Genomic DNA, 27,376 nt, shown 5'->3' on the forward strand with positions numbered 1-27,376 from the left:
GTTGCTCTGCTTATCTCCGCCTTTAGACTTCACAATAAGTGCCCTTAGAAGGAAAGCCTGTCAGACTATAATCTGGGGAGCATTTTTTAGTGAGTGGCAGCAAATCTTCAGTTCATAAAAGTCAGAAACCACTTTTTTACTCAGTGACAAGTTAGGATGGATAATGGGCTATTTTAGTGGGGGCGCTTTAGCCTATTAATTCTGGGGTAAGTGTAAATTTAATTGTCGTTACCCTCACTATTAAGCGAGTGGACTATCTGTAACTTTGTAGATTCCTACATAACTTTTCCTCGTCTGATTGTCCCTGCTCTCCTGCCAGGGCTTTATTATTAGGCTATGTAACCTGCAGCTTCAGCACACTGACGTACAGCGTTATCCAGGCCATCAAAAGATGTCTACAAACTAATCCGCGTGTTTGTTATGCAGGATAATCTCCATAAATCTTGCCACCTACTAGAAAGGGACGGACAGAAGGGGGGAGTGTGCTGGGGAGCAGTGGCCGCTGCGAGAGGCGCTGGAGGCGGGGAGGTGAGCAGCGCAGTCCGCGGCGGATGACAGGACTGGGGCATGGAGATGTTGCGCCGCTCTTCTGTGTTTGCGGCTGAAGTGTTTGACCGATCGCCCACCGACAAGGAGCTGGTGTCCCAGGCCAAAGCACTGTGCAGGGACTACATCCATTCCAGGCTGAACCGTGCCGGGATAGGCTGGTCTAAGCCTGAACACGGACTTGCTGCATCAGGTGGGGCGCTGGGAGAGATATCGTCGGTGCTGCTGTGGCTGGGTGAGTTTTGGAGATGATGGTCTACCAAATACTGTATCAACTTTATGTTTGAACTCACATGTGAGCAGTGGTGGAAAAAAAGTATTCAGATCCCTTACTTAAGTAAAAGTACTAATACCACACTGCAGAATGACTCCACTACAAGTAAAAGTCCTGCATACATATTTTACTTAAGTAAAAGTACAAAAGTATCAGCATCAAAATGTACTTAAAGTATCAAAAGTAAGTATTCGTTATGCAGAATGACCTTCCTCACATTGTTTTATATGGTCCAAATACATTTTTTCTTGCATTTCTTCAAGCAGCATTTTACTTGTTGTCAGAGTAAGGCTAATTTTAACCATTTAATATACTGTTATCTGGTTGAATCTATAAACATGCACAGTCATTTTAAGTTGACCATATTTTTTCATGTTAAATCTTAAACCTGTAAAGTAACTAGTAACTGAAGCTGGCAGCTAAATGTAGTGGAGTAAAAAGTACAATATTTGCCCCTAAAATGTAGTGAAGTAGAAGTATAAAGTTAAATATGTGAAAATACTCAAGTAAAGTACAAGTACCTCAAAATCGTACTTAAGTACAGTCCTTGAGTATATGTACTTTGTTACTTTCCACCACTCCATGTGAGTTAAATGATATAAAGTGACAAAATTCAAAGCTGTATAGTATCACTATGATATGTAAGTGTACTTACATTTTTACCATTTTACGCCAAGAAAAATGAAGAAATACATGAACATACATCTCTTTCTTGTTAAAATGCTCAGAGAACGACTTTAAAAAACGAATTATTTTTTAGGATCACATATAGTGACATTCAATATTTTTAAAAAGTATATATTTTTTAAATCATATATATTCAACATTTCTGGCGTGTTGGCCCTGGTTCTGTTTGATGTCAGCGATATGTTGTGGGATAACTTTTTCATTTACACTGGAAGACACTTAAGTGATTTCTAGGAATCCCTTGAAGGAAACAAAGACAGAGTTTCACTTCGGTAATATTTTTGATCAGTGGCACCTTCAGGTTGAGGTGTCACTTGATCATGTGTGGTATCACTCCACTCCCAGTTTAGGAAAATATGAAATTCACTGGAAATTCAGATAGAAACTGAATTTCTAATAGAAACTGTCTTCCAGACTCTTTTTTTAAATCAAGGGTTGTGTTTGGGAACAGTTTCAGGCTGAGATGAGATCAGTGCCAGATGAGTTCACAAATTGCGGTGTAAACAAAGTTGGCAGACCAGAATCTACTGAAGATTAGTTTGATTATTTTTGGACCTTGTTTCCTTTAAAAGTCTACTGGATATGAAGTCATCTGGGTCACAACAAAGCATGAACTGCTCATGAGTGAAAGTGATACTTTAGCAGCTTTTACAAGGAATGTATGTTTAGTCACTATCCATTGCTAAGTGCGCTAACACAATGGTGATTAAGCCACTGGATTACTAATTGATGAACCAGGTGTCTGTGGGGACATTTTCGGGAAGAATCACAGTACAACTTTCCAAGAACTATTATTTTCTGTCTTTATTTTTTTAGGTCAGAGGTTATAGGTTTATCTATCTAGAAATCTCAACAACATAAACTATGTTTAGCAGCACTAAATTACTTTCCCAGCACTTATGTTGATTTTCTGTATTCCCGTCATTTCTGGGCATGACCATTTTGGCACGAGCTACTAAAATAGCATGGAAAAAGTGCAAATATAGCAGGACAAACCACCAAGTGGACGAAGCTTGTTCAAAAACCAAATCTGGGGTTAACTTTTACTTTCAATGAGCTGGGAGCGACAATTCCTGCATTATATGCCTTTAAATTTAAAGTGAGACTTAGCTTTTGCTAATTAGCAACCACTGCGACTACAAATGATAATAATGGGATCAATGCTCAACTAATGTCTCGCATTTAGGTAAAATGTGAAGCTATTTTACAGCAGCATGGGTGGAGAATAGTAATAAAGTCAGCCAAGTGACCCAGTTTGTCTGTAATACAGCTGTATTTAGTTAAAGCTAACCTAAGCTACTATTAGCTAGCCTACTATAATCTAATGGTAATACCAGATGAAGTGCTGTTCCAAAACTAAATCTGGGGTTTACTTTTACTTTCACTGGGCTGGGGAGCAGGGGCCACGTTTGAATGTTGTATTTACAAACAGTTGGCAGTTATATGCCCTTAAATCTAAAGTGAGAGCGTAGCTTTTGCTAAACAGTGACCATTGCGACTACAAATTATAATAATGGGATCAATGCTAAACTAATGTTTCACATTTAGGTAAAATGCTAAGCTGTTGTTACAGTAGCATGGGTGGAGAAGAGTTATAAAGTCAGCCAAGTGACCCAGTTTGTCTGTAATACAGGTGTATTTAGTTAAAGCTAACCTTAGCTACTATTAGCTGGTCTACTATAAGCTAATGAGGCTGTAGAAGCAAGTCTAGTGAGGGTAGTGAATTAAACAAAGGTATGTTTTACTGCTAATGAAGGCAACTATTTATTTGTAAGAGGAAGATTGTGTTTCTTCTGTCACAGCGTACATAGTTTTGCTATCAGTGTGTGTATAACCTAAATGCAGAGTCAGAGACACTACAACAATCAAAAGATGAGTTTTTGATTAACTTTAGTCTCTTGTGTTTTGGCCAGGTGATGAGTTGGAGTACCTTCGGCCCAACGTTTACCGCAACGTAGCCCGACAGCTCAACATTACTGTGGCATCAGAGAGTATTGTGTCTGATGCTTTCCTGGCTGTGGCTGCGGACATTTTCTCCACAGGTAGGTCCACATCAAAATCTGGTTATACTGTAAATCAATCCATGCACACTGGCCTGCATCATAGGAACTCACTTTAGTGCTTTGTTATCAGGTACAAACTTTAAAACAAAGGAAGATTACAGAGCGTTCGTTCCATTTAGGGAAGTTTGCTGTCATTGGGAAGGAGGAACTTCAGAGCTTGAGATAAATACAATAAAGATATTCAAATGTTCGGTGAACTTCACTTCACATTTCCCCCCCATAAAAGTGAACTAGTTCCAGCTTACTCTTTCATATAAACACCTCTCCTTCAGGGTGAGTCTCCAGTTAGTCAGAAACATTTTGCTGCAGTCATTATCTCCTTACAGGAAAGGGACCGTAGGGAAAACATTCAGTCCATATTAGGTTAACATGTTGCTAGAGCGACTGATTGTTACAGACAGTCTGGACCCCACCCAGAGAGTTCATGAGCCTCAGCTTGTTTATACCTCAGGGACTGTGACAAAATAACCTACCACAAAAGTGATAAGGAGTTACTGAAGAAAATCAAATATAGCTTTGTCCTGAGAAAGTTCACAACATACTAAAATCATAGAGTAAACTATACCTGTATCCAAACATGCTCAGGATTAACATGAGGAGAAATAAATTGCAGTTTAGTTTCAGTAGCCCTCAATGAATACAATGTAAATGTAGACATCCAGTAAAGCTGTCAGTCTGGACGTGTCACAGGCAGTAGAGGAAGTCATGCACAGTGGTAGATTATGACCACAAATATATCTAATGTGTATGAGGTCAGTCACAAATGTCATGCTGCTTTACATAAGATAAACTCCATCTGAAATATATTTTCACACCCTAGCACATGTGAAACCAGTGTCCATTTTTAAAACCTTTAATTTGAAGCTGTTCAGATTTTTTTGGCATCTTTTAGCTCATTGATTTTGTTTTATAGCCCTCACCTTTTTGACCATTGTTGTTTCCAAGCACATGCTGCTGTTTTTCAGAAATACAATAAAAAATCTCTGATAAATCTGTTATAATCTTCCTGTGCAATGCCAAATGACAGGCAGAGAAAGTTGGCGACTTGCTGGCAAAGATAGTGGAGAATTAAGCAGTTAAAGAGCCAGATATTTCCTTCAGGAGTTGGTGGAGACCAGAGATAAGAGGCGTGAGAATCTTGGACTTGTTAAAGGTATAATATGTAATATGTTGCTGTCTAAAGGGATAACAGGACAAATGTCATAGTATTGTTCAATTCTGTATTTATTTGATCCCAAATGTTTCCAACAATTATCAAACCCAGAGATATCTGAAATGTTAATCATTGGTCAGCAGTCAGTGGTGTCAGATCCCCCTAGCTAGAACATGCATTAGCATCGTGGTGGTTAGCCAGAAGTTGGGTTTTTATCCATTTTTAAGACATATTTTATACAATACACTGTTTACATCCAAGTCGTTTTTAACTATGTATTTTAATCATCCAACCTCTGGATCTTAAGTTATCAGAGAAACAAGCTGAGCAAACATTAGCTAACAGGGTGCCCTTTGTCCATTGAACAGTCAGACAAACACGGATTTTACTGCAGAAAATTACATATTGTTTGGTTAAGTGTCCAGAAACAGCCGATTTTGCTCTGTTGGATTATTTTATAGGCAACTGTTTGCTTCACCATCATCATATTTATAATCATAAATCACCTTAAAAGGAGATGATATATGCTAACCCTAATGTAATTAATGTACTGATTTTAATCCAAATAATGACCTTTACCGAAACCTAACCTAGTAGTTTAAACCTAACAAAACTGCAACCGTTTTCCAATGATAACCATTGTGACATTATATTTAGGTATAAGGACATAGATTGTAAGGGTTGGAGGACTTATTTGAAACTTTGTGTTACAAACTGAGGGTCTGAAGTCTGAAATATGTAGGCATTTAAAAGTCAGGGTAGTTGTAACACAAGACACAGTTGTGTTGCATTATGAGAAATGTTGAATCCATGATCGTTAGAGCTTGATGTTGGTGCCAGACTTCCCAGATGTCTGTTGCAAGTCTTTTATGTTTTGGTTGCCCCTTATTGGAGCACTCTGTAGCAAAAAATTGGTTTTAAAAGGTAAACCTTAACTTTACTCTAAACTGATCATAAGTTAGACAGCAGCATTACATCCACACACAATATAGATTTTACAGACTTCACAGTTAAACAGAAACACAACCTCCATTGTTGAGATTCTAGGAATGAATCAGACGTCAGTTACAGGAGATAGATGGAGTTGCGGCTCGGTTTGTATGTGTTGGACATGTAAACACTGCAAAAATAGTCTAAAAGCTTTGACTGTAAATGGTGCGGCGGCAGAAAGCTTTACTCAACATGTGAAGTAGGTTGGAAAAATGATCTGCTCACTAATCTAGTGAGACGTACTGCCTTCCTGCTGCCCTGAGCCCTGTGTTTGGGTGTTCCTCTCTGTGGGACAGACAGGCATGCAGGCCTAATGCCTGGCTGCCGCTCAGGTTTTATAATTCGTTCATCCATCTTTGAAGAGAGCTGCTGGCAGACGCACAGAAAAGTTCTCCAACTCCTCCAGAAGAGAAGAGTAACTCCACTTTGATTTAACATTTTCCAAGAACTCTCGTTTGTTTGCAAATGACTCTGTGTGTAAAGCTTTGAGTGTGGCTGTAGTTTATTTGGTTCTAACAATCTTACAACTTGTGTGTCTCCTGTCAGGTGTGACATGGGGAAAGGTGGTGTCTTTGTATGCCGTGGCAGGAGCCTTGGCAGTGGACTGTGTTCGCCATGGTCACCCAGCTATGGTCCATACCATTGTCGACTGCATGGGGGAGTTTGTGCGCAAAAGCCTGACCTCCTGGTTAAAAAGGAGAGGGGGCTGGGTAAGGAAAACTTCTTTTTTAACCTGATTTCTTGTTTGTGTGAGTGTTGGTGATGAAATAACTCTAAGGCCTGCTGTTTCACATGGTTTTCTCCTTTTTACTCTACGCTGGATGTGGGGAAGTATGTCAAGCTTACTGCAAAACCAGTAAATCACATTTTATTGTTCTGAAGTTCAAGAATCAATATTATAGGAATATCAAATTCAGTACCCATTGGTTATCAGTCTGACAACAATTAAAGGCTCTGGGGGCAACAGGCAATATTTTGGAGAGCTGAGACTTTCTATTCCGTGTGCCACTCGTTAACAGTCTGTTTACAGGTCAGATGATATTAAAAAAGGGGTCCGAGATTACATTTCTGCCAATGCATTCCACCTTTTTTCCTCTCAACATGGACTGTTTACCTGCATGTAGCCAAAGCACGCTCATATTTGATTGGTCAGTACTACTAACTACTATAAATGGACTACAAACAGAAAATAGAATGCTACAACACTAATAACAGCAAAATATTTTCCCGTTGCCTACATATGTGTTTATAGAAATTACAGGAATATTATTTTGGGCTAGAAACACTAAACTAAGTGAACTCGTGCTCTGATGTTTTTGATATATTTATGGGTGGATGGGTGTGTTATGCAACCCACTGGTTATCTTTGTGGTTCTTCCATTAGTCACTTGGTCTAAATACCATCACAAGATAGCGAAAAATAGTCACTATAATTTTCCAGAGCCCAAGATGACATCTTTTAGTTGCTATTTTTGGCTGTTCCAGAGTCCCAAACGCAAATATATTAAATCCGTAATTGTGACAAAGTGACTTTATATTGCCCGTAGGAGTGAATGAGAGCTTGAATAGTTGTCTTGTCTCTATGTGTCTGCCTTGTGATAGTCTGGCAACCTGTCCAGGGTATACCCCGCCTCTCGGGTTGATGAATAATGAATAATATAATATGCTAATTTCAGCAGACATCTCTACAACACAATACATAGACATCTTTGACATAACATCAAGCTGTCACTTCTTCACACAATGTCAATAACGTAAACTAAAGATATGACCCTGTGTTACAAATTGCAGCTTTTAAATTTTGCTAGTGCTAACTTGCTGTTTGGGCAAATTAAGGATTTGACATACTTCCAGTGTTCCATGCACAGTTGTAGACTTGTGCAACCGGTATAAGTATGCAGCTGTCTGTGCACGGAATGCGGAAAGTGTGTCAAAATGATGCCGCGACTTTTTTGCCCCTGGCTAATACTTGTTGCCTTCATTAGTTGGATTGGTTAGGTTTAAGCATGAGCAGTGAGATTGGTGAGATTATCAGGATAAGCCAATCAGAGACAGAGTAGGGCTGCTCATACCTTTGCCATCCCAGGAAACACATTTCTCAGTTGCTTGCTTGTCTAACGTTCAGGAAAGAATAATCTAAATGAGCATCCCTGGACTAATCAAAACAGATGCATGCATGTCCCTTTCATATCTTACTAATACACCGGCTAGTACGAGAGAAAAATATCTACTCTCTGCTGAAAAAATAGATGCCATACGATACAAATCAGGCGTAAAATGGATGTATGATTACAGTTTGAGGATTGAAACACTGTGTATTTATAATATAACACTATATCCTTTCCATAGCTTCAGACAGAATAATAAATGTGTCTTTTGTTGCATCGTGTTAATGGGAAAAGCCTGTCTGATCAAATCCTGCAGAAACAATCAAGTGTACAAGAAGGAACAAGGCCTGGCAACGTGCCTCTGTCTGCTCTGCTGGAAAGTGGAGTGGACAAACGTGCCCATGTACTCAGAAACAAGGCACCCAAGTCAGTTTTGTTTTGAAGAGAAGTGGAGTGTGACCAAACGGAGAGCAATGCATTGTATAACTGACCTCATCAGCATAAATGAGGGAACTGTTGCAATCAAAACTTAAACTGTAATGTTCCTACAGTGGGAGATTATGTCAGCATGAAGGAAACCTAAATAACCCTGTGTGATGTGAAGGATCTGGAGAGGGAGAAGTGTTTAGTGTCACGACTGACACTGAACTGTGCTCTCTGTGGAATCTCATTGTCTATCAAAGTGTTATATAAGGGGATTTTTGAAGTTAACATTGCTGAGACTACAGACTGGGCTTTGGCTCTGCAATAACATATTTGTGGGCACATCTTTTACTGCATATTCTGAGACAAATCAAGAACACATGTGGGCTTTTATAAGGGCTTTTGTTGAGTGTTTGCTTCAGATATTACTTTCTGTTTCACTCCCACGCAGTCTGAATTGAGCTCTGTGTCCTCTCTGCTGTTACAGGTGGATGTCACAAAATGCGTGGTGAACACTGACCCCAGCTTCTGCTCTCACTGGCTGGTGTCTGCTGTCTGTGCCTTTGGACACTATCTGAAGGCCACCGTGTTATATCTCCTCAGGGAGAAGTGAAATACAAAGTCACAGACTGGATTTTAGCAGCACCGTACACCATCACCACTATCACCACCACCACCACCACTTCACTAAAGCATCCACTGCTTTGGATTATGTTTACACTTGTTTTGCACTGAGCCTTTACGGATGAACACTTTCTCTGCTTCTTCTGCTTCCTATCCTAGGTTGCTTATTTATTGTTTGGTTATGTAATGGCACACATTTGACCTGAATGTATTAAATCACCAACCGTTTTGTTTTTAGCTTCAATTTTCCACAAACAGCAGGACTGCCAATTTTGCCGCCTGGTTGGCAGCAGTTTGTCTGCCCCTAGTGGTAGAAAATGGTAACTACTTTGATTTAAAATCCTCCTCTGGATCCTGAGGTCATTCACAAGGCCTTGGTCTTACAAAATGTGCAAAAATCTCCACTTGTCACCCTGATGGCATTCAAGGCCCAACAGACTAGTGAATGCTTGAACATGCAATCTACAACATGTTTTCTTCTTACTCAGGGACTGTATTCAAAATATTGGTTAAGACTTTCACAGCAAGAGGTATCTTCTTCCTCTAGATTTATATATATATATGTACGTCCCCGATTCCAAAAAAGCTCGGACATTGTCTAAAACGTCAATAAAATTGTGTCATAATTTTTTTATTATAAAATTAAAACTGTACAAAAACAATATATTTCAACTTCAAACTGATACATTTTGTATTTTGTAAATATACACTTAAAATGTAACACTTAAAATTTAATCCTTTTTCCATTTTTATTGACGTTTCAAACAATGTCCTAACGTCTTTGGAATCAGGGTTGTATTTCAGCTTTCCCTTGCAAAAAAATATTTTTAAAAGGGACCAATTGGTGACTTTAATGTTACTCTTTAACGTTTCCATAAAGGTGAGCCTTGCCATTTTAAAACAAAGATCCTGTCCTTTTCAATTCAATTCAATTCAATTTCATTAACAAGACGAATGTGCAAACCTATCTTAGTGGATATTCACGATTAGACTAAATGTTATCTCTAACAGTTCTTCCTTCATGTTATTTACAACAGAAAAGAAGAAAAATATAAATCCGTCATAAAGAGTCAGCCTGTAATATAATTCAAGTTCAGATTCACATATAACTTGTCCTAATAATTGGTGGGGTGAAATTAAACATTTTGACATGGCCTTCACTAATTTATTTATGTATAAATTGGGGCACACCATGTTAAATTATTTATACCTTTCCTAGTGAAATCAGTTGTGACCACTCAGTATCATCATATTATGTTTTTATATTGGTAGGAGATAGCTTTTTCTGAGTCAAAAGAAGGGAAAAGAAAATATATTTTTCAAAGTCAATTATAAGATTCTTCCCCTCTACCCACCCCAATAATTTACATACAGTACCTAATGAGTCCGATGAATTGAACCTACTTTTACCACATATATATGTATTACCGACAGCATGATGCATATAATGCAACTTTTTTCCTGTTCACTGTGAGGCAGTATGTTATGTTGCTGTACTGTAACTGTAGTAATGGATGTTACAGTATATTTTCTCTGAGTTAGAGCACTTTGATAACATTTCATTTTATAAGTAGAATTTATTCCATGAATAATTTCACTTTTGTACGGCATGTAGTACTAGGAGTCCTAGAAAATAAGCACACGTTTGTAAGTGATCTGCAACTGTAAATATTTACAATAATAAATGGTTCTTACAACAGTTCCTCCGCTGCAGAAAATGTTATATTAATAAATTGTTCATAAAGAGATTTTGCTTTGCAGCTGTTTTCCAGAAGGTAGGTGGTCCATTGGAGGGGCCATCTTGATGAAAAAAGGGCTTTTTAAGCATCTATAAATGGTATCTCATCAGCAAATAGTTGTGTATGTCTATTTTAATACTTTTTAACATTAGCCAGGTATTCACAGTAATTGAGTAAGGGATTTTATTTTGGCGGGAAGAGGGCCTTGGCCTCACATAAAAACCTATATTTACATTTATTTTCAAGGTTTTATGACCAATACATTTTTGGTCTGACTTGTTTTGTGTAATTCTCATAGATTTTGATTTCATAATTAGTTTATTATAATGTTTTAGCTACATCTTCTGTGTGTGATGCATTTACAGACTGCTAAGAATAGGAGATGGCAGGAACTTTGATGGCTATTTGTTACCACCTAGTGGCTGTATCAGAATCACAGACTGGCTGACAGCTTTAACTTGAAATGACAAACTTAAATGCCAATATAAGAACTGTATTGAATTCAACCACATAGACATCCCCCCTGTTATTTTCCAGTGAAATACTTTTGATTAAATATAATGAATGAAGATGTTAAAAACTGCATCTCAAACTGAAACTTTACCCCTCCTCTCTTGACTGTACGTATTTTTTAGTTGAATCATAAGTATTTTAAAAGTTGTGATGTTTTTTGTTTTATGAAATTTAATGTATAAAAGTAACTGTGAACACCTGAACAATATATGTCAATCTCAAATGTGCATGATTACCAATTGGTTTTTATATTTATTATTATGTGTCTATTAATGAGTTTATAATGTTGTGGGTTTTTAAAGAAAAACAAAAGATGAGCTTGAAATAAGAATGGTTTCCAGTCGTCAGCTTACCTTATACAGTCATGGGAAAAAAATATTAGACCATTTTTTTCTTCAATTTCTTGTTAAATGTAATGCCTGGTACAACTAAAGGTACATTTGTTTGGACAAATATAATGATAACAACAAAAGTAACTCATAAGAGTTTAATTTAAGACCTGATATTTAGCCATTTTCCATGGGTTCCTTGATAATGATTTTGGTATCATTATATTTGTCCAAAGAAATGTACCTTTAGTTGTACCAGACTTTAAAATTAACAACAAATTGAAGGAAACAAGGGTGGTCTAATTATTTTTCCATGACTGTATATTTGCACATGAAAAAGCACCAAAAGACTTGTTGACTATCTAACTAAAGGCTTTGGGAATTGACTGAATAGTGGACGAAAATTAATTTAAAAAAAGCTACGCTCAGTGCCTCGGTCAGATAAGGGCGCAGCACGAACATTAATTATCTGTAACGTGAACGCACCGTACACTGTTTCAACGGGACGGAAACGTCAGCGACTATTGATTGGTTAGGGCAAAACGACCCCCCTTCTCAGATCCTATTGGATGTTGTGAGAAATGTCCCGCCTCTCTCCAAATTCCACAACAGGACTCTGCTCCCATTGGTCCACCGGGTCGGAGTCCAGAGAACAACAAACAAGATAGGGTGAAGACCGTCGGGATGGATGCAGGTAAGTGACATTTTCGAGTAAAATAACATTTATTTTTCTCTCTTAGCAAGCTAGTATTGACACAAAATAGTTACAGCAAAGCCATGTCATACCTGACAACATATTCTCTTCTCTGTCATGACAGGATTCCCAATAATCTGCCAGTCCAACACAGACCCATAGTGCTTTGTAGCCTCGGTGACGTTAGCTTGCTAAAATGATGACTAAAGCTAACTGCTAACTATCGTTAGCCTGCTGTTACCGCTAAATGTGGTGGATTAGCCGCTTTGACAGCTCGCCACACAGCATTATAACTTCCTGTACGGTGTCCAGAAGTCAGCTGTGTTAATGTCATGTGCTGTTGTTTAGTTCAACGCCTAACAATTTGCCTTCCGTCCTTGGTTTGACTGTTTATGCTAACGTTATGTTACGCCCAAGATGAACATCCCAGTCGATGCACTGTCACCATCACATAAGATATTTCAGTAGGCTACTGCTAGCTCCCGGAGAGCTATTAGCCATCAGAGAGGTTAAGTTATGTGATATGAAGCAACGCTCACGTAGTTTAGTAACTTAATAGCAAACAGAGATCGGAGCAGACGACTTCTTCCATTTCCCTCTCGCTCCACTGGCAATACATCCCTCCATTATTTCTCGTCAAACCTGTAAATCTCAGCTAACTAAGTGACAGGTAGCTAGCTATTCAACTTTTCCTGTCTTTTAATAACGTTGTGTGTTGGTATAAGCTGCAGAAACTTTACACCAAAAGCGTAATTACATTTTAAAGTAAATAGTACCAGACGTTAGTAAGTCAAAATCAGATTTAGGTTCTCTCTAAAGAGGAAGTGTACCCTTTAATGGTGTCCATTACTGTTTTGCCCAATTTTAAATCTGGCTGTGAGCCCAGTGGACAGTCTGCAAATACAGAGTGATTGCTTTTTAACATCACACTTTATTAAAAGCACCCATTTATTTATTGCCAGCTAATTACACAAGGAGGATATATTTTCAGATTTTGATGTGTGATACAGTTTTTTGATGAGATAGTAAAAAAGGCAGGACAGCAACAGACTAGAACATAAATAAAGGGTTGAAAATATACAAAAAATATACTATAAATTGTACTATAAGTACAATGTGATATAAATGTCTGAGAATAAGGAAGCAGTACAGTTTTGTGCAGGATGTGCAACGATATTCATCAGGGGATATGCAAAAGTACACAGCATACAGTGAATGTGTAATGTACAGAGACAATAGTCTAAGATGTGCATGAGAGACAGATGTCTGTGGAGAGGATAAGGTTCTCAGTCAGTGGGGGTCCTGGGTGTTGTTTATAAGGCTAATGAAATGCATTTTGCAGGAACTTAATACTCTATTTATCCCATTATGTGACTTCTTCTTCACTTGATCTCTAGCATATAATGTGAGACCCAGGTTAATCTATAGAAACCCAGATTAAAAATCCTAGATACTTTTTGAAGATTGATTTATATATAGCATCCTTTCTGGAAGTGACTTGAATTATGAGTAATCTTTCTCCCTGACAAATACTCACTTTCAAATCACTTTTTTGGCTGCAACAAGTGGTTACTGGTCAACAACATGAACTACGAGAGCAGTTTCTCTCCTGTATTTCTCACACATTTACAGTTGACTCTCGTCCTCTTTTGTAGCAACCTTGACATACGACACACTTCGCTTTGGAGAGTTTGAAGATTTTCCCGAGACCTCAGAGCCTGTGTGGATCTTGGGGAAAGAATACAATGCACTCACAGGTAGGACTGTGAAATATAATGTAAATGTGAGAAAGAGAGAAACGAGTATTTAAGTAAAAAATAATCAACTTTTCTGTGATGTTGTTCTAATATGGTGATTTCTGATCTTCATTTAGAGAAAGACGAGATTTTATCAGATGTCACTTCACGACTGTGGTTCACATACAGAAAAAACTTCCCACCAATTGGTAAGTGAAGAAATGTGTGTTTTAGTTGTGCCCCTCAATTACACTTGATGAGTTTAAAGACTTGAGCAATCATTGTTTTCATGGGATCTAATGTGTGATTCTCAACTGTGTTCCAGGTGGGACAGGACCAACATCAGATACGGGATGGGGATGTATGTTACGGTGTGGCCAGATGATCCTAGGCGAGGCCTTGGTGTGTAGACATGTAGGCAGAGGTAAGATACCTTTTAAAACTGTAAAAACTTAGAAAAAATATACCTTGATTCTTGATGGATATATGAAGATGAAACCTGATTTTATCGCTGAGTGGCACTAACAGCTCTTCTTCACTGAGTAGACCAGCAACAGCAAACAGAGGTTGTTTGAAACAGACTTGATAACTGTCTTGTTGTTCTCAGACTGGAGATGGGCCAGAGGCCAGAAACAAAGAGAAGAGTACATTAGTATTCTCAACGCCTTCATTGACAAAAAAGACAGCTATTATTCCATCCATCAAATTGGTAAGTAGTGAATCTTAGACTTTCCCCATTTCATGAAGAAGTTACTCAAGCAGTCCTGAAAGAATTTGCATGACATTGTTTTGTTTTGTTCCTTAATGCTGCAGCTCAAATGGGAGTTGGAGAGGGAAAGCCTATAGGCCAGTGGTACGGACCAAACACAGTTGCCCAGGTTCTAAAGTAAGTACAGTGGAGAAGATACAAGTTACTTAGCTACTAAGTTTCACTTGTTTCTAAATTTTAATTTTTTGCAATCATTTGCAAAGCCAACCCTCTGAACCCCAAGAAAGTCCTGCCCCTCTATGGAAACCCCTGTACTTGCATAAAGGCATTACAAAAGTTGCATCAAAAAAAAGGACTGTGTATATATACAACATTTTCCCAATCGCCCACAGAAAATGGGGGCTCCACATTCTAAACATATTGCAGTTCACTGAATTATTGTCATGTAACAAGTGTTTCAAAACTTCAAAGTTGGGCTAAGGAGTGCAGAACTTTTTAACAGGATCTGGTTGGTGCAAACGGTTTACTTTTTGGAAAATATAATGTAATTTAAAAAGAGGTTAAATTGATTAAAGTGATTTTAATGAATACAAAAATCCCCATTTTAAACTTATATTTAGTTATCTTTCCTGAAGGAAGAGTTCTTCAAAAATGCTTTGTTTGAAGACCATCAAAAAAATCTGATGATCATTTCTGTTTTTCACATCCCAAAAATATTTAACTTGTATGCATATATTACTTGTGCATACTTGTATGCGGACCTTTCTTGTAAACAAACAAAAGTTCTGTTTACAATCATGTGGTCCAAAACTCCATGGGGTATGTTTTTATCATTTATCAAAATTGAGACGGATTTCCTGATGCTCAGTTGACTAATCACTTCAGCACTACTTTATATAATTTTATATTGTCTTACTTTTCACTAAAATGTTGCGACTGATGTTACGACTTGAAAACTAGAGAAGCTTGTCAATATTAACAGCAAAGTTTTATTGATTGATAAAAGCTGCCTTGTTGTCTAACACATCTGGAGAGGTAGAACAATACTTTGACTTTATCATAAGTTACACGTGCCTTCTCTAAAAATAGACATTCAAACAGTGTGAACGAGACACACACTTTGTGGCATTTAGTTGCTTGTATTGCCACTTTTTAATTTTATTTTGCCCATTCTTTCTTTTCCACTCTCACCATCCCACCTTCAAACAACAATCATAAAGACGAGATACAAGACAATTTAAAAACACGAAAGTGTGACTGTCTCAATGTGCTGTCTTGTTTTCAGGAAGCTGGCAGTGTTTGATACATGGAGCAGATTAGTCGTACACGTGGCGATGGACAACACTGTGGTCATCGAGGAGATCAGTGAGTGCCGTTGTGTTGGGCTGTTTTTTGTGTTGTTATTCATTCATTAGCTTGTACTCCAGGTTAAATATGGACTGTGGTGTCATTGTTTTCACAAGTAGTACATCAGCTAAATATTTACCATTATTACAAGAGAAAGTTCTAAGTGAAAACAAATCCAGTATTTTGGTTCTTTTTCATGTGCAAATATACAGTCATGGAAAAATTATTAGACCTCCCTTGTTTTGTTAATTTTCTTGTTCATTTTAATGCCTGGTACAATTAAATGTATTTTTGTTTGGACAAATATAATAACAACAAAAATAGCTCATAAGAGTTTAATTTAAGAGCTGATATCTAGACATTTTCCATGGTTTTCTTCGTAATAACCAAAATCATTATCTCAAAATCACATCTGTTATCATCAACCTTTAGTTGTACCAAGCATTAAAATTGAAGAAAACAAGGGTGGTCTAATCATTTTATGTAGACTGTAGATAAAAGGACTTTAGGTGGAAAGCTTCCATTAGGTGGATTGCTGTCCTGATTTGACTAAAACTTTAGCTGAGTGGTCAGTCAGTATTTTACTGGAAAGCGTGACTTGGGTCTACTGCATGACCTAATGCTTATCAGTACAGTGATGCTTTTATTAACATAGGCAACAAATGGCATGTTTTGCTCTTTTTTGCTGCACAGTCAATAGTAATTTTTCTGTATTTTTGTTATTATTCTTGCCACTGCAGAGCGCCTCTGTATGCCTTGGCTGGACGTTGCAGGAGCCTGTGGCGGACCAGAGGGAGCATCAGAGCTCAACGGCTGCCTGGAGGGGGCGTGTGCCCTGGCAGAGGAGGAGACAGCTCTCTGGAAGCCTCTGGTGCTGCTCATCCCCCTCAGGCTGGGCCTGAGTGATATAAATGAGGCCTACATCGAAACCCTCAAGGTGAATCACTTTAGTGTATATACGGCCATTGTATATATACTGTGTATGTTAGAATAATTACTTTCTCAATCTTAGTTATATATATTTAATGGTAGTTATATCCCAAGTATGGGGGTTAACACTGGAAACTCTCTTCATTCTACCCAATACTAATTTGATGAAATAAGCGACTTGAAAAACATTGACTTCAACATCACCCAAAGAACGCCATTTTTAAGATTAGCTCTTTTTTTTTCCTATGAATTCCAGTGTGTGGTTATTAATTGTTGTCAAAGGTGCATAATTCTTGTGTGTTAATGCTGGACCAATTTCAAATTAGTTTCAAACCTTATTACTTACTGTGGTTGGTATGCAAATATGTATATATTCTTTTCTCCAGGGAACAGAATCCCAATATTGCTTTTTCTGCAAATGGAAATGGGGCACAATTGAAACAATTATCTTTTATGGGGGAATAGGTAAAATGAACATCAATATATAAGCTGGTTAAATGGTAGTAATGTTTAGCCTACTTTTTAAAACAGAGACACTGTAGTGAACTCAGGTCTGCAGTGTTGGCAGTGGTTCCCCAGAGCCCTGTCAGATGAATGTATGTTCCAAATGCATAACACCATTATAGTGTGGAAATTCTTACATTTTTTTCATACAAATGAACTGTTAATATTAAGGTTCGTTTGGTTAGCAATCTTTCTCCTACTACTACTATTATTACTCCGATGTTTCAACCATTTATCCATTATTTTTTAGCTTACTAAAACAGTTTATCCATTCACATTATTTTTTAGCTATTTCAACCATTTATCCAATACCTTTGTGTTTTAACCATTTATAAATTAAAGTTACTTTTGGATATTACTTAGCATTTCTACACTTTATCCTTTAACATTACATCTGCTGCATTATGCTGCTTTCTTGGCCAGGACTCTCTTGGAAAAGAGATTTTTTTTTTTTTTTATCTCAATGAGACTTTTACCCGGTTAAATAAAGAATATATATATTTAGCTCACTATTTTCCACATGTTTCCCATTGCTTAAAGCTAATTATTTGAACTGTATAGTCAGTAATTTTCGAAAGAACTTCAACTATTTATGTATTTGGCTTCTTTCAACTATTTAAATCCATTACTTTTTGCTAATCATTTGAAATTTTAGCAACGATGGTAACTTGTTTCATGCACTCTTTCATAACTTCAACATGTAGGTTTATAGATGGCTTAATGTTAATGTGAAGATATATTCTTTTAATCAATCTTTGCTTTTGCTACTTGAGCTACTCTACAATTTTTTCACATACTCCCTGGCAACAGTGGGTGTAACTCCTATTGTACAAGTACCCTGTTTGGGAAAAAACTGCTGTGAAAAACTAAAGTTACACTACTCGTAGAAACAAACAAATACAGGTGTATCTCAATACATTAGAATATGATGGAAAAGTCCATTTCCAGTAGTTCAAGTCAAATAGTCCTAACCAAGTATTGATTGCATATAGATGGACATACTTTTAAGAGGCCAACATTTCCAGATTAAACATACTTTTTAAAATTGGTCTTTTGTAATATTCTTTTTTTTTTGAGAAACTGAATTTTAGGTTTTCATTAAATGTAAGCCATAATCATTATAATTAGAATAAATTAATAAATTAAGACATGAAATGTTTCGTTCTGTTTATAATAGATCTATATAATGTGTTATTTGCACTTTTGGAATTGAATTACTGACATAAATAAACTTTTCTATGATATTCTAATTTATTGAGATGCACCTGTAGGTACGCAGGCTTTGGAAAATAGTATTGAAGTCATTTATATGTCGCTTATTCTACATTAACTAAAAAGATTCATGAAAACAGGTTAACAGATTAAATAAGCACTGAGGCAAAGTCAGCTACAGCTGGGGTGAGATAAACCCTCTTGTCTCTTTTCACAGCAATGCTTCATGCTGCCTCAGTCCCTGGGTGTTATTGGGGGAAAACCCAACAGTGCCCATTACTTCATTGGTTATGTCGGTATGTCTGGTCTCTGTGTTTGTGAAATAAACACTCAGCTGTGCACTGCACACTCATGCTCAGCATATTCATTCCACTTACACCAGGAGAACAATCCAATTATAATCATGCTTCTTTTGTTTTCAGGAGAGGAACTTATCTATTTAGACCCTCACACCACGCAGCCTGCAGTGGATCCATATGACGACGGCCAGGTCCCTGATGAGACGTACCATTGTCAGCACCCACCCTGCCGCATGCACATCTGTGAACTGGACCCGTCCATCGCAGCGGTAGGAATGCTAGAGGGTTTTACAGTGCAGAGCTTCTGTATTTCAAACTAAAGCCCTTTGTTAATTATGAATATTAGCAGTCTGAACACTTTTTACAGTAACTCAGATGCTCAGATGTAGTTTTTTTTTTCCCGCTGTCCGCCAGGGTTTCTTCTGCAGAACAGAGGACGAGTTTGATGACTGGTGTATGCGCATAAGAAGGGTATGTTTCTGGGAACACTGGTCTTTTGTTACTCCATCGACTCTGAAGCTGTAAAATAAAGCATCACTTTCTTGTTAGAGGAATTTGTAGATGAATCATAACAAGATGGCCCTTCTCTTCTAGCTGTCCTGCAACAGAGGGGGCCTGCCCATGTTTGAACTAGTAGACAGTCAGCCTTCTCACATGGTCAGCGTCGATGCCCTTAACCTTACTCCCGGTAAATGAACTGCATTTTTTAAAATATTTTTTTAAAAATCGGTTGAGTAGGATGGAGTATTAGGGCAAGATTTAGAAAAAAAAAATTAATTACGAGATTAAAGTCGTAAATATTGAATAAATTACGAGAATAAAGTTGTTAATATTTATTGAATTCATTACGAGAATGAAGTCGAAAATATTTAATTATGAGAAAAAAAGTTGTAAATATTGAATTCATTTCGAGAATAAAGTCATAAATATTGAATTAGTTACAAGAATAAAGTTGTAAATATTGAATTATTACGAGTTGTACATAATTGGTAGGCAGTTCTACTTAAAATGGAAGAAATTTCGTGCTCGCCGCAGCTCAACTCCCTCTGGACTCAAAATCTTAATTATCATTTGGATTGTTTGTCTGAACGGCCCGCTGATGCATCCACCAACAGCCCTGGAGTCGACCACTTCCAGCCATTTCCCCTTCCACAAAAGCAGCGATTTCCTCCAAGTCCGCCTGGCTCCTTTTGCGGAACAGATGAAATATCTTGCATATTCTTTTTAAAGTTCTTATACTTATGATAATGTGATGCTGATGTGCCAAAAAATCTAGTATCTCCTTGTTTGTGAAACCTATCTTAAAGTACATTTGTAGAAAATGCTCCACAGCCCTCATTTTAACAACTCTCCTCTAATTTATTAAATATTTACGACTTTCTCCTCGTAATTATTTTCGACTTTCTTCTCGTGATCAAATATTTTTGACTTTAATTTTGTCATTAAATATTGGACTTTATTCTCATAATGAATTCAATATTTACGACTTTATTCTCACAATTACATTTTTGACTTTATCCTCGTAATTAATTCAATATTTGCAACTTTAATCTTGTAATTAAATTTTTTTTTTCTAAATGTGGCCCTAATACTTCATCGTAGTTGATGGAAAATTGTTTTAATCTTTCTGATGCTCACTTTGCAGATTTCTCAGACTCGGATAGGTTGGAGCGGTTCTTTGATTCAGAAGATGAAGAGTTTGAGATCCTTTCCCTCTGAGGAACATATGAACAATGATTTGCTGTTCTCGACAGTCGGCGAGTGATTCTCGGTCTCTTCTCTGTATCAGAAGGGAAGCCTGAGGGGATGAACATTAACTGGAGACCTCTTGAGCCAGTCCAGCTCCAATGGTGTAGTCAGTGTGTGTCACACAGCGTTCTTCTCAACAGCCTCTGAATGCTCTCTGTATCCAACATTGAGACTGCCTGGGGGAAGCCGTAGCAGGAGCTCAGGATAAAATTCTGTATGCACATCTTCACATACATGTGTTTCCATTTGAGTCTTAACACTTTAAATGTTTATTCTGAAGTGATATGGTGCCTTTCCCTGACTCCATAAGTAAAATTGCCATAACAGTTTTATGTTGTATAGAAACACAATGGTTCATGATGCCCATGGCTTATGCGGTTTGTCACTAATAACTCAAGTCTGTAACAGCCTGTAATGAAACCAAATTAAGTAAAAAGCTGCAGACAAGTTGCATTAATTGTTCATGCAAAGTATCCTTGCCAAGTTTAAAACATATACACTAGTTCATTTGAAGATTATTTATTTAATCGACACAATATATAGACAGGTGAAAGAACAGTACACATGTAAGAGGATTAAAAACAAATAAATCTGATATTTGACAATGGTACACCTCTCTTCAATTTCAAGACGGTATGGAATTACATTTAACTCGTAGCCAAGGCATTCTCTTCTGCATCCAAAAAAAGAGGGTTAAGAGAAGTGTGTAGCATAGTCATTTAAATGGTCTTTGTCTCACAGAGACTGCTTCAGGTTCACTTCCACAGCTCTCCAAGCTCCAGTTCCTGAGCTGCGTTAATAGTATTCAGGCTGATCGTCGTGATGTTCTTGTGCACGTCCTCAACACTCTGAGAAGCATCAATCACCTGGAGCAGACAATTAAAATCACAAGATGTTTAATATTGTTGATATGAAGTACACATGGGAATTAATGTACATTCTAGACCTGCCTCATACCTGCCAGTTGACTGAAGGATCTTTCATCAGCTGTTCAAATTTCTGTTGAACCGCTTTTTGGAAAACACTGGTCTCGTATCTCTCTTCTCCAAACTGACCTCTGAGAGCCGCCTCGGTCGGACTGAGCTGTAGAAACATAACAAGGTCCGGCTTCGGCAGTCCCACGTCAGGTTTCATGCACCAGTCCAGACAGAAACCCTGAAGCAGATGGAACATGTTAAATAATCTGTTGCTCCTCTAAAACACAACAACATAATCTCTGTCTGATGGATGCAGAGACTTACTGGCTTTGCACTGGTGAAAGCAGCTCCAGAGAAGGCGTACCGGTCTACAACCAGAGTGGTGCCTTGCTCCAGCTTCTTCTTCATTAAAGGCCTGTGGTCACAAGTATTTTATTACACTGTGTAAGAAAAGGCTATAATGTCTAAAGGCTAGGAGAAACGTGCCAAGGCTATTGACAAAAGAGGGAAGAGGGTGCATTTTCAGATTGGAGTTCATAAAAGTACATTTACTCAAAGTTCTGTGCTTTTTTTAAAGAACACAGCTGGTGATATTCTCAATTTTTTGTCATTGTCAACAAATCCCATGAAAAGACAGAAAACAACATTATACAGTCATGGAGAAAATTATTAGACCACCCTTGTTTTCTTCAATTTCTTGTTCATTTTAATACCTGGTACATTTGTTTGGACAAATATAATAATAAAAATAGCTTGTAAGAGTTGAATTTAAGAGCTGATATCTAGACATTTTCCATGGTTTTCTTGATAATAACCAAAATCAGTATGAAGAAAACCATAGAAAATGGCTAGATATCAGTTCTTAAATTAAACTCTTATGAGCCATTTTTGTTGTTATCATTATATTTGTCCAAAGAAATGTACCTTTAGTTGTACCAGGCATCAAAATGTACAAGAAGAAAAAGGGTGGTCTAATAATTGTTTCCATGACTGTACATGTCAATACTTTGACATCCCGTCCCTGTGACAAATATACAGTTTTATTTTTCAAATAGGCCATATAATTTCCTTAAACATGATTATAGTTATATACTTCAGTGTTCAGCAAAAGTCACCCTGAACTGCTGGAGTTAATTGAACTTTGGTTGGGGGGCATGTTTATCCATGAATTAAAATACATTTTTATACATACATACTAGAATTTGACTGTAAATAAAGAATGTGTGTGTGTGTGTGTGTGTGTGTGTGTGTGTGTATAAAAAGTTTTATGGGGTATAGCTTTCAATTTATCATTGTTTATATGATTGTGTAGCTCGAGGTCATTTATATGGTTCAGGTAAGCATTATTTCCTCTCTAAAGGCCAGGACAGGATCGCTGCAGACACAGACACCACCAGACACTTCTAGTGGGTCAAAAGTGATGATTGAGAGTAATTGTTCTTGCTGGACAGACTGCTGAATTAATCATTCTTCATGGTGAGAAGAAGTCTTTTTACTGCTTACATTATGACTTGTCATTGCAGGAAAAGCACCAGCAAGCTATTTGAGTGAGCCAGTCCCCACACTATTGGGTCCTCTGCTACATGCAGCCATCAATAATCTTATTAGGTTCATTCAAGATGAGTTGTACTCCACAAGTCTGTACAGGAAGTCACACAAACACTTACATCCTATTATATCTGATTTCGATTTAAAAAAGTGTTTGTTTTCAGACCCATATATCAGTTTGCACAGTCTCCAACTGTTTTATTATGAAAGACTATCTCAGCCTTCATTTGACATTTATTCTCATCTACATCAGCATCATATCAGTTTGCTACTGTGTAAAAATCAGTTGAGCAGACATTTCCTTCTTAAACTACAGAATTGAAAACATTGTTAAACAGATAAAAGAAATACATTATTTATCAGTCAGATATTTAGACTGACACAGCTTCACATTTGTGCAGACATTTTTAAAAATCGTCACATTCTAATTACTGCAAGTTTTTGTATTGTTAAATAGGCCGAGTTCAATAACTAAACCATTCCAATGTTAACATACAATAGACTGTGTAGTTTATGATCTGTAAATTATGAATGTGTTTAATCCCTCTAACTACTAAACATCACCGCCAGCCAGGCACACAGTTGTATTCGGTTAACAGCAGTGGTGGAAATAAAGAAAGTACTTTTTTTTTTACTCATGTACTGTACTTAAGTACAATTTTAGGTACTTGTACTTTACTTGAGTATTTCCATTTTATGTAACATACTTCTACTCAACTACATTTAGAGAAAAATATTGTACTTTTACTCACAACATTTATCTGCCAGCTTTAGTTACTTTTCAGGTCAAGTTTATTTAAATTTAATTCATCTTTAAATCTTAAATCTTATAACAGTATATTAAATAATTAAATGATCCCTGTCTTTACCAAATTAAAACACTGCTTACATAAAAGCATTAATACAAATATTGTAATAATATATAACGCAATCTGAGTGTGGTCACGATTTTCCCCAACAAAAAACAAACACTAAATGATCTTTTACTTATGACGAAATTTGATGATTTTCCTAAAGGTTTTATCCTTATTTATTGTTGTTTATACACCTTGAATGTCGGGTACATGGTTACTACTTGGTCACTAATCTGTATTACTATAATGCCAAAGTAGTTCATTTTTTCTGAACTGTGAAGAGGGAAAATCCAGATATTCACAAAGTTTTGATGAAAGACAGGTTGTTTCTTTGTGGTAAATAGATTTAAATTACAATAATGCTGCTTTATTTTAGGGGTTAAGTTAGTGATGGTGGGTAATTTTTTCCCCTTAAGACACAAAGGTTAAGTTAGGGATCTAAATACAGTTCCCACCACTGGTAAACAGAATAAAACCTTCAAAAGAGACAAATAAAATCTAAACCCAATCAGCTGTTTGATCTGGTGAAACCAGGCGTCATGACGTGCGTATGACGTCAGAACAAATCAGACACAAATCAATGCACCTGTGCGTCTCCTGCTAGGCGTCAAAAGGTCTGCCTTGGAGGGACGTGTGTAAACGTGAACTCTACTTTTTCTGAAAAGCAACAATGCTAAAGTCTTACACTAGTTCCCAGCGGTTTGCAGAGAACAGCAGGTGCACCGTGTGGTCCTCCAAATCACTTTTCTTCTCCAGGTAGGCGCTAATCAGCTGTCCGATTGTCGTGGTCCTGTCTGAGCCCAAGAAACAACACCACAGCACATTATATTCAAGCTGTACTTACCCCCATATCTACACGGGGACTAAAGAGAAAACCCCAAACAACTTATGTGTTAAACAATAGCATGTCTTACCGGGAAATCTCATCATCTCTGCGGGTCGGCCGCTCTGCTGCAGCGCATGAACCAGTTTCTTGCACTGCGTGGTTTTCCCGGCCTTGTCCACTCCCTCCAGCACAATGAGCGCTCCTCTCTTACACGCCATTACTGCCTATAAATAAGCAGTGTGCTGGGGCTCTCCGTAGCGAAATCTCAAAACAAAACGCTGTGTTCCTTATCACCATTTACCCGCCTTTTACTGAAGAAGGATGTCAATAAGGAAATGACGTACGACGACTTCCTGTTACCCTACGGTGGCCCTGAGAGCTCAGCGCGCTGCAAAAACACAAAACGAGAAACATCTTCAACAATTTTTTTTTTTCCAATGCTTTATTGAAAATTACAAAAAGAAACATTTCTGGCACGTTTTTCACAGTACATACCATACATAAGTGTAGAAAGAATGCCAGGTGAACATCAATCAACAGTAAAACTTGTAATAAAAACATCAATATTGTAAATTCAGAGCAGTTGAAATAAAATAAAAATAGACAAAAAAGAAATACAAATAAAACAGTCTAAATGTTTTCAATAAGGGGAATTCGAACGAGTTTTAACTGTTCATTTCAGTTTTTCACGATATATAATTTTTGTGCCTTTGTTATTGTTGGAATTTTTAGAGATTTTAAGTACAATTTGAATTCATTCATGAAGAGAATCAATTTGGGGGATGATTTCATAACTCTATTCTTGTGGATGAAAAATTTTACTAAACAAAGGATAACGTTGCATCATAGTTCATCGTTTTTGTTTTGCAAAAGCATACCGAAATTGACATAATCTCTAACATCTTCAACAACTTAACAACACATGCCCAGCCTTTAGAAAACATTAGACACATTATACAACAAGTCTTGTAATCTTTGTATATATAATAAGTATGTCATACTAACAACTTATTTAACCTATTTAACATTGTCGTGGAATTACTACCTCTCTTGAGTGAGAAAATGAATCAAAGAGCACGGCAACCTTTTAGTTTTCTTCATTATCAGACCTCAAATTACACTGCCTAGGTACAGCGGGGAGAATCACTTTGTCAATCTTTAGTGCTCTGTGTCGGGGCATTTTTAAACAATTCTGTAAACCACAATTGTAACATCCCACACCACCAACGTATGGGGCACGTTTTCTGTGAACGCGCACGCTGCTATGTCTACTTTAAACCTTAAAAGGATACAACTTATACTGTTTATATTCTGCCCCCAAATGCCTCTAATATCTGACAAATTCCAGACATTATAGTACGTTATTTCTGGTTTAAACTGGCTGTTACATGAGCAGGAGGTCATACTGGGGCCTTTTAGTAAAGCAGATGACTTATGATTAAAAGTAACAGAAAATATACCACAACATGCTAAAATATATTTTCACCAATATATTATTATCTATATTTAGATTCAATATTTAGCATTTACATATAGATATAACATCTAATATTAGACTTGTATGTGATATATTATATGAATTTATGTCTTTAATGTTATGTCTAAAATTAGCTCAATGTTACGGAGCCCCCCAGGGGACACGGGAAAAAAAAAGATGGGTGAAAAAAAAAAAAATGATGGGTGAAAAAAAAAAAAAGGACGGACTTTTGCGAGATCCCGAGTTACTTTTGCGAGATCCCGAGTTAGTTTTGCGAGATGGTGGCAGAGGAGCGGTTTTGACATAAACTGGTGTGTGACTGGATCGGGATGGACACACAGGTAGTAGAGGAAGAAGAGGAAATGAATTTTGATGATTGGTCTCCGGTTGATAGAGGAAGAGGGCGAAGGAATACGAGGAAGGGAATGGATGTACGAGCGTCGGCTAGTCAGAACAATAAAAGAGGTTTAGAGGGAAATAGTTCAGAGGAGGATAACCGGACGGTTCGCAGGAAGATAGAAAGGGAAGAATTTAAAATAATAATTAGGTTCAGGAAGGAAGATGAGAAGATAAATTTAAGTCCAATTGCGCTGACAAGGGAGTTAAAAAAGAAGTTGGGAGAGGTAGAAATGGCTAAGATCCTTCGAGATGGGAACTTGTTGGTGAAATGCAGAAATGAGGAACAGAGAAATAAAGCGTTACATATCGAAAATATTTGCAAGAAGGTGGTGACTGAAAGAAGGGTTCTGGGTGAAAACAAAGTGTCTAGAGGTGTAATAACTGGCATTCCCATTGATGAGGATTTGGAAAAAATCAAAAGAAGTATTCAGGGAGGTGAGGTGAGGAGACTAAAGAGACTGTTGAGAACAGTGAATGGGGAAAGAGAAGAAAGCTTATCAGTCCTTTTGGAGTTCCAGGAAATGATACTTCCGGATAAAGTAAAGATAGGATGTATGAGTTTCCCAGTCAGGCTTTATGTTCCTCCTCCGCTTCGGTGCTACAAATGCCAGAGGTATGGGCATATAGCCATGGCTTGCAAAGGAAAACAAAGGTGTGCTAAATGTGGAGGGGAACACAAATTTGAGGAATGTGGAGATAATGTGCAGGCTAAATGTTGTAATTGTG

At 37.3% G+C, this 27,376-nt stretch overlaps 3 protein-coding genes across 4 annotated transcripts; 2 read left to right on the forward strand and 1 right to left on the reverse strand.

Moving 5' to 3' along the window:
- The first annotated feature begins 480 nt into the window (after nt 1-480).
- Nucleotides 481-10,570, forward strand: boka (BCL2 family apoptosis regulator BOK a). Its single transcript, XM_059341295.1, has 4 exons — nt 481-781; nt 3,421-3,549; nt 6,260-6,423; nt 8,732-10,570. Exons 1-4 carry the CDS (start codon nt 568-570, stop codon nt 8,855-8,857), a joined length of 633 nt encoding a protein of 210 aa, XP_059197278.1. The 5' UTR covers nt 481-567; the 3' UTR covers nt 8,858-10,570.
- Nucleotides 10,571-12,073: 1,503 nt separating this feature from the next.
- On the forward strand, nt 12,074-21,226 carry atg4b (autophagy related 4B, cysteine peptidase). 2 transcript variants are annotated; one of them, XM_059341547.1, is made up of 13 exons: nt 12,074-12,143; nt 13,799-13,900; nt 14,017-14,088; nt 14,205-14,303; nt 14,487-14,588; nt 14,693-14,765; nt 15,874-15,953; nt 16,676-16,872; nt 18,799-18,877; nt 19,004-19,149; nt 19,295-19,351; nt 19,475-19,568; nt 20,506-21,226. In XM_059341547.1, the coding sequence occupies exons 1-13, from the start codon at nt 12,134-12,136 to the stop codon at nt 20,643-20,645; spliced, it is 1,251 nt and encodes a 416-aa protein (XP_059197530.1). In that variant the 5' UTR covers nt 12,074-12,133; the 3' UTR covers nt 20,646-21,226. The 2 variants fall into 2 exon arrangements, with proteins under 2 accessions (XP_059197530.1, XP_059197529.1); XM_059341546.1 differs by having other exon boundaries at nt 12,083-12,143; nt 20,526-21,226.
- dtymk (deoxythymidylate kinase (thymidylate kinase)) lies at nt 21,136-25,107 on the reverse strand. The gene is made up of 5 exons (XM_059341548.1): nt 24,863-25,107; nt 24,634-24,742; nt 21,871-21,961; nt 21,587-21,784; nt 21,136-21,495 (listed from the first exon to the last, which is right to left on the reverse strand). Exons 1-5 carry the CDS (start codon nt 24,990-24,992, stop codon nt 21,385-21,387), a joined length of 639 nt encoding a protein of 212 aa, XP_059197531.1. The 5' UTR covers nt 24,993-25,107; the 3' UTR covers nt 21,136-21,384.
- Between the last annotated feature and the right edge of the window lie 2,269 nt (nt 25,108-27,376).

This window comes from Centropristis striata, chromosome 9 (assembly GCF_030273125.1).
Source record: "Centropristis striata isolate RG_2023a ecotype Rhode Island chromosome 9, C.striata_1.0, whole genome shotgun sequence".
In the NCBI taxonomy this organism is placed as follows: Eukaryota; Metazoa; Chordata; class Actinopteri; order Perciformes; family Serranidae; genus Centropristis; species Centropristis striata.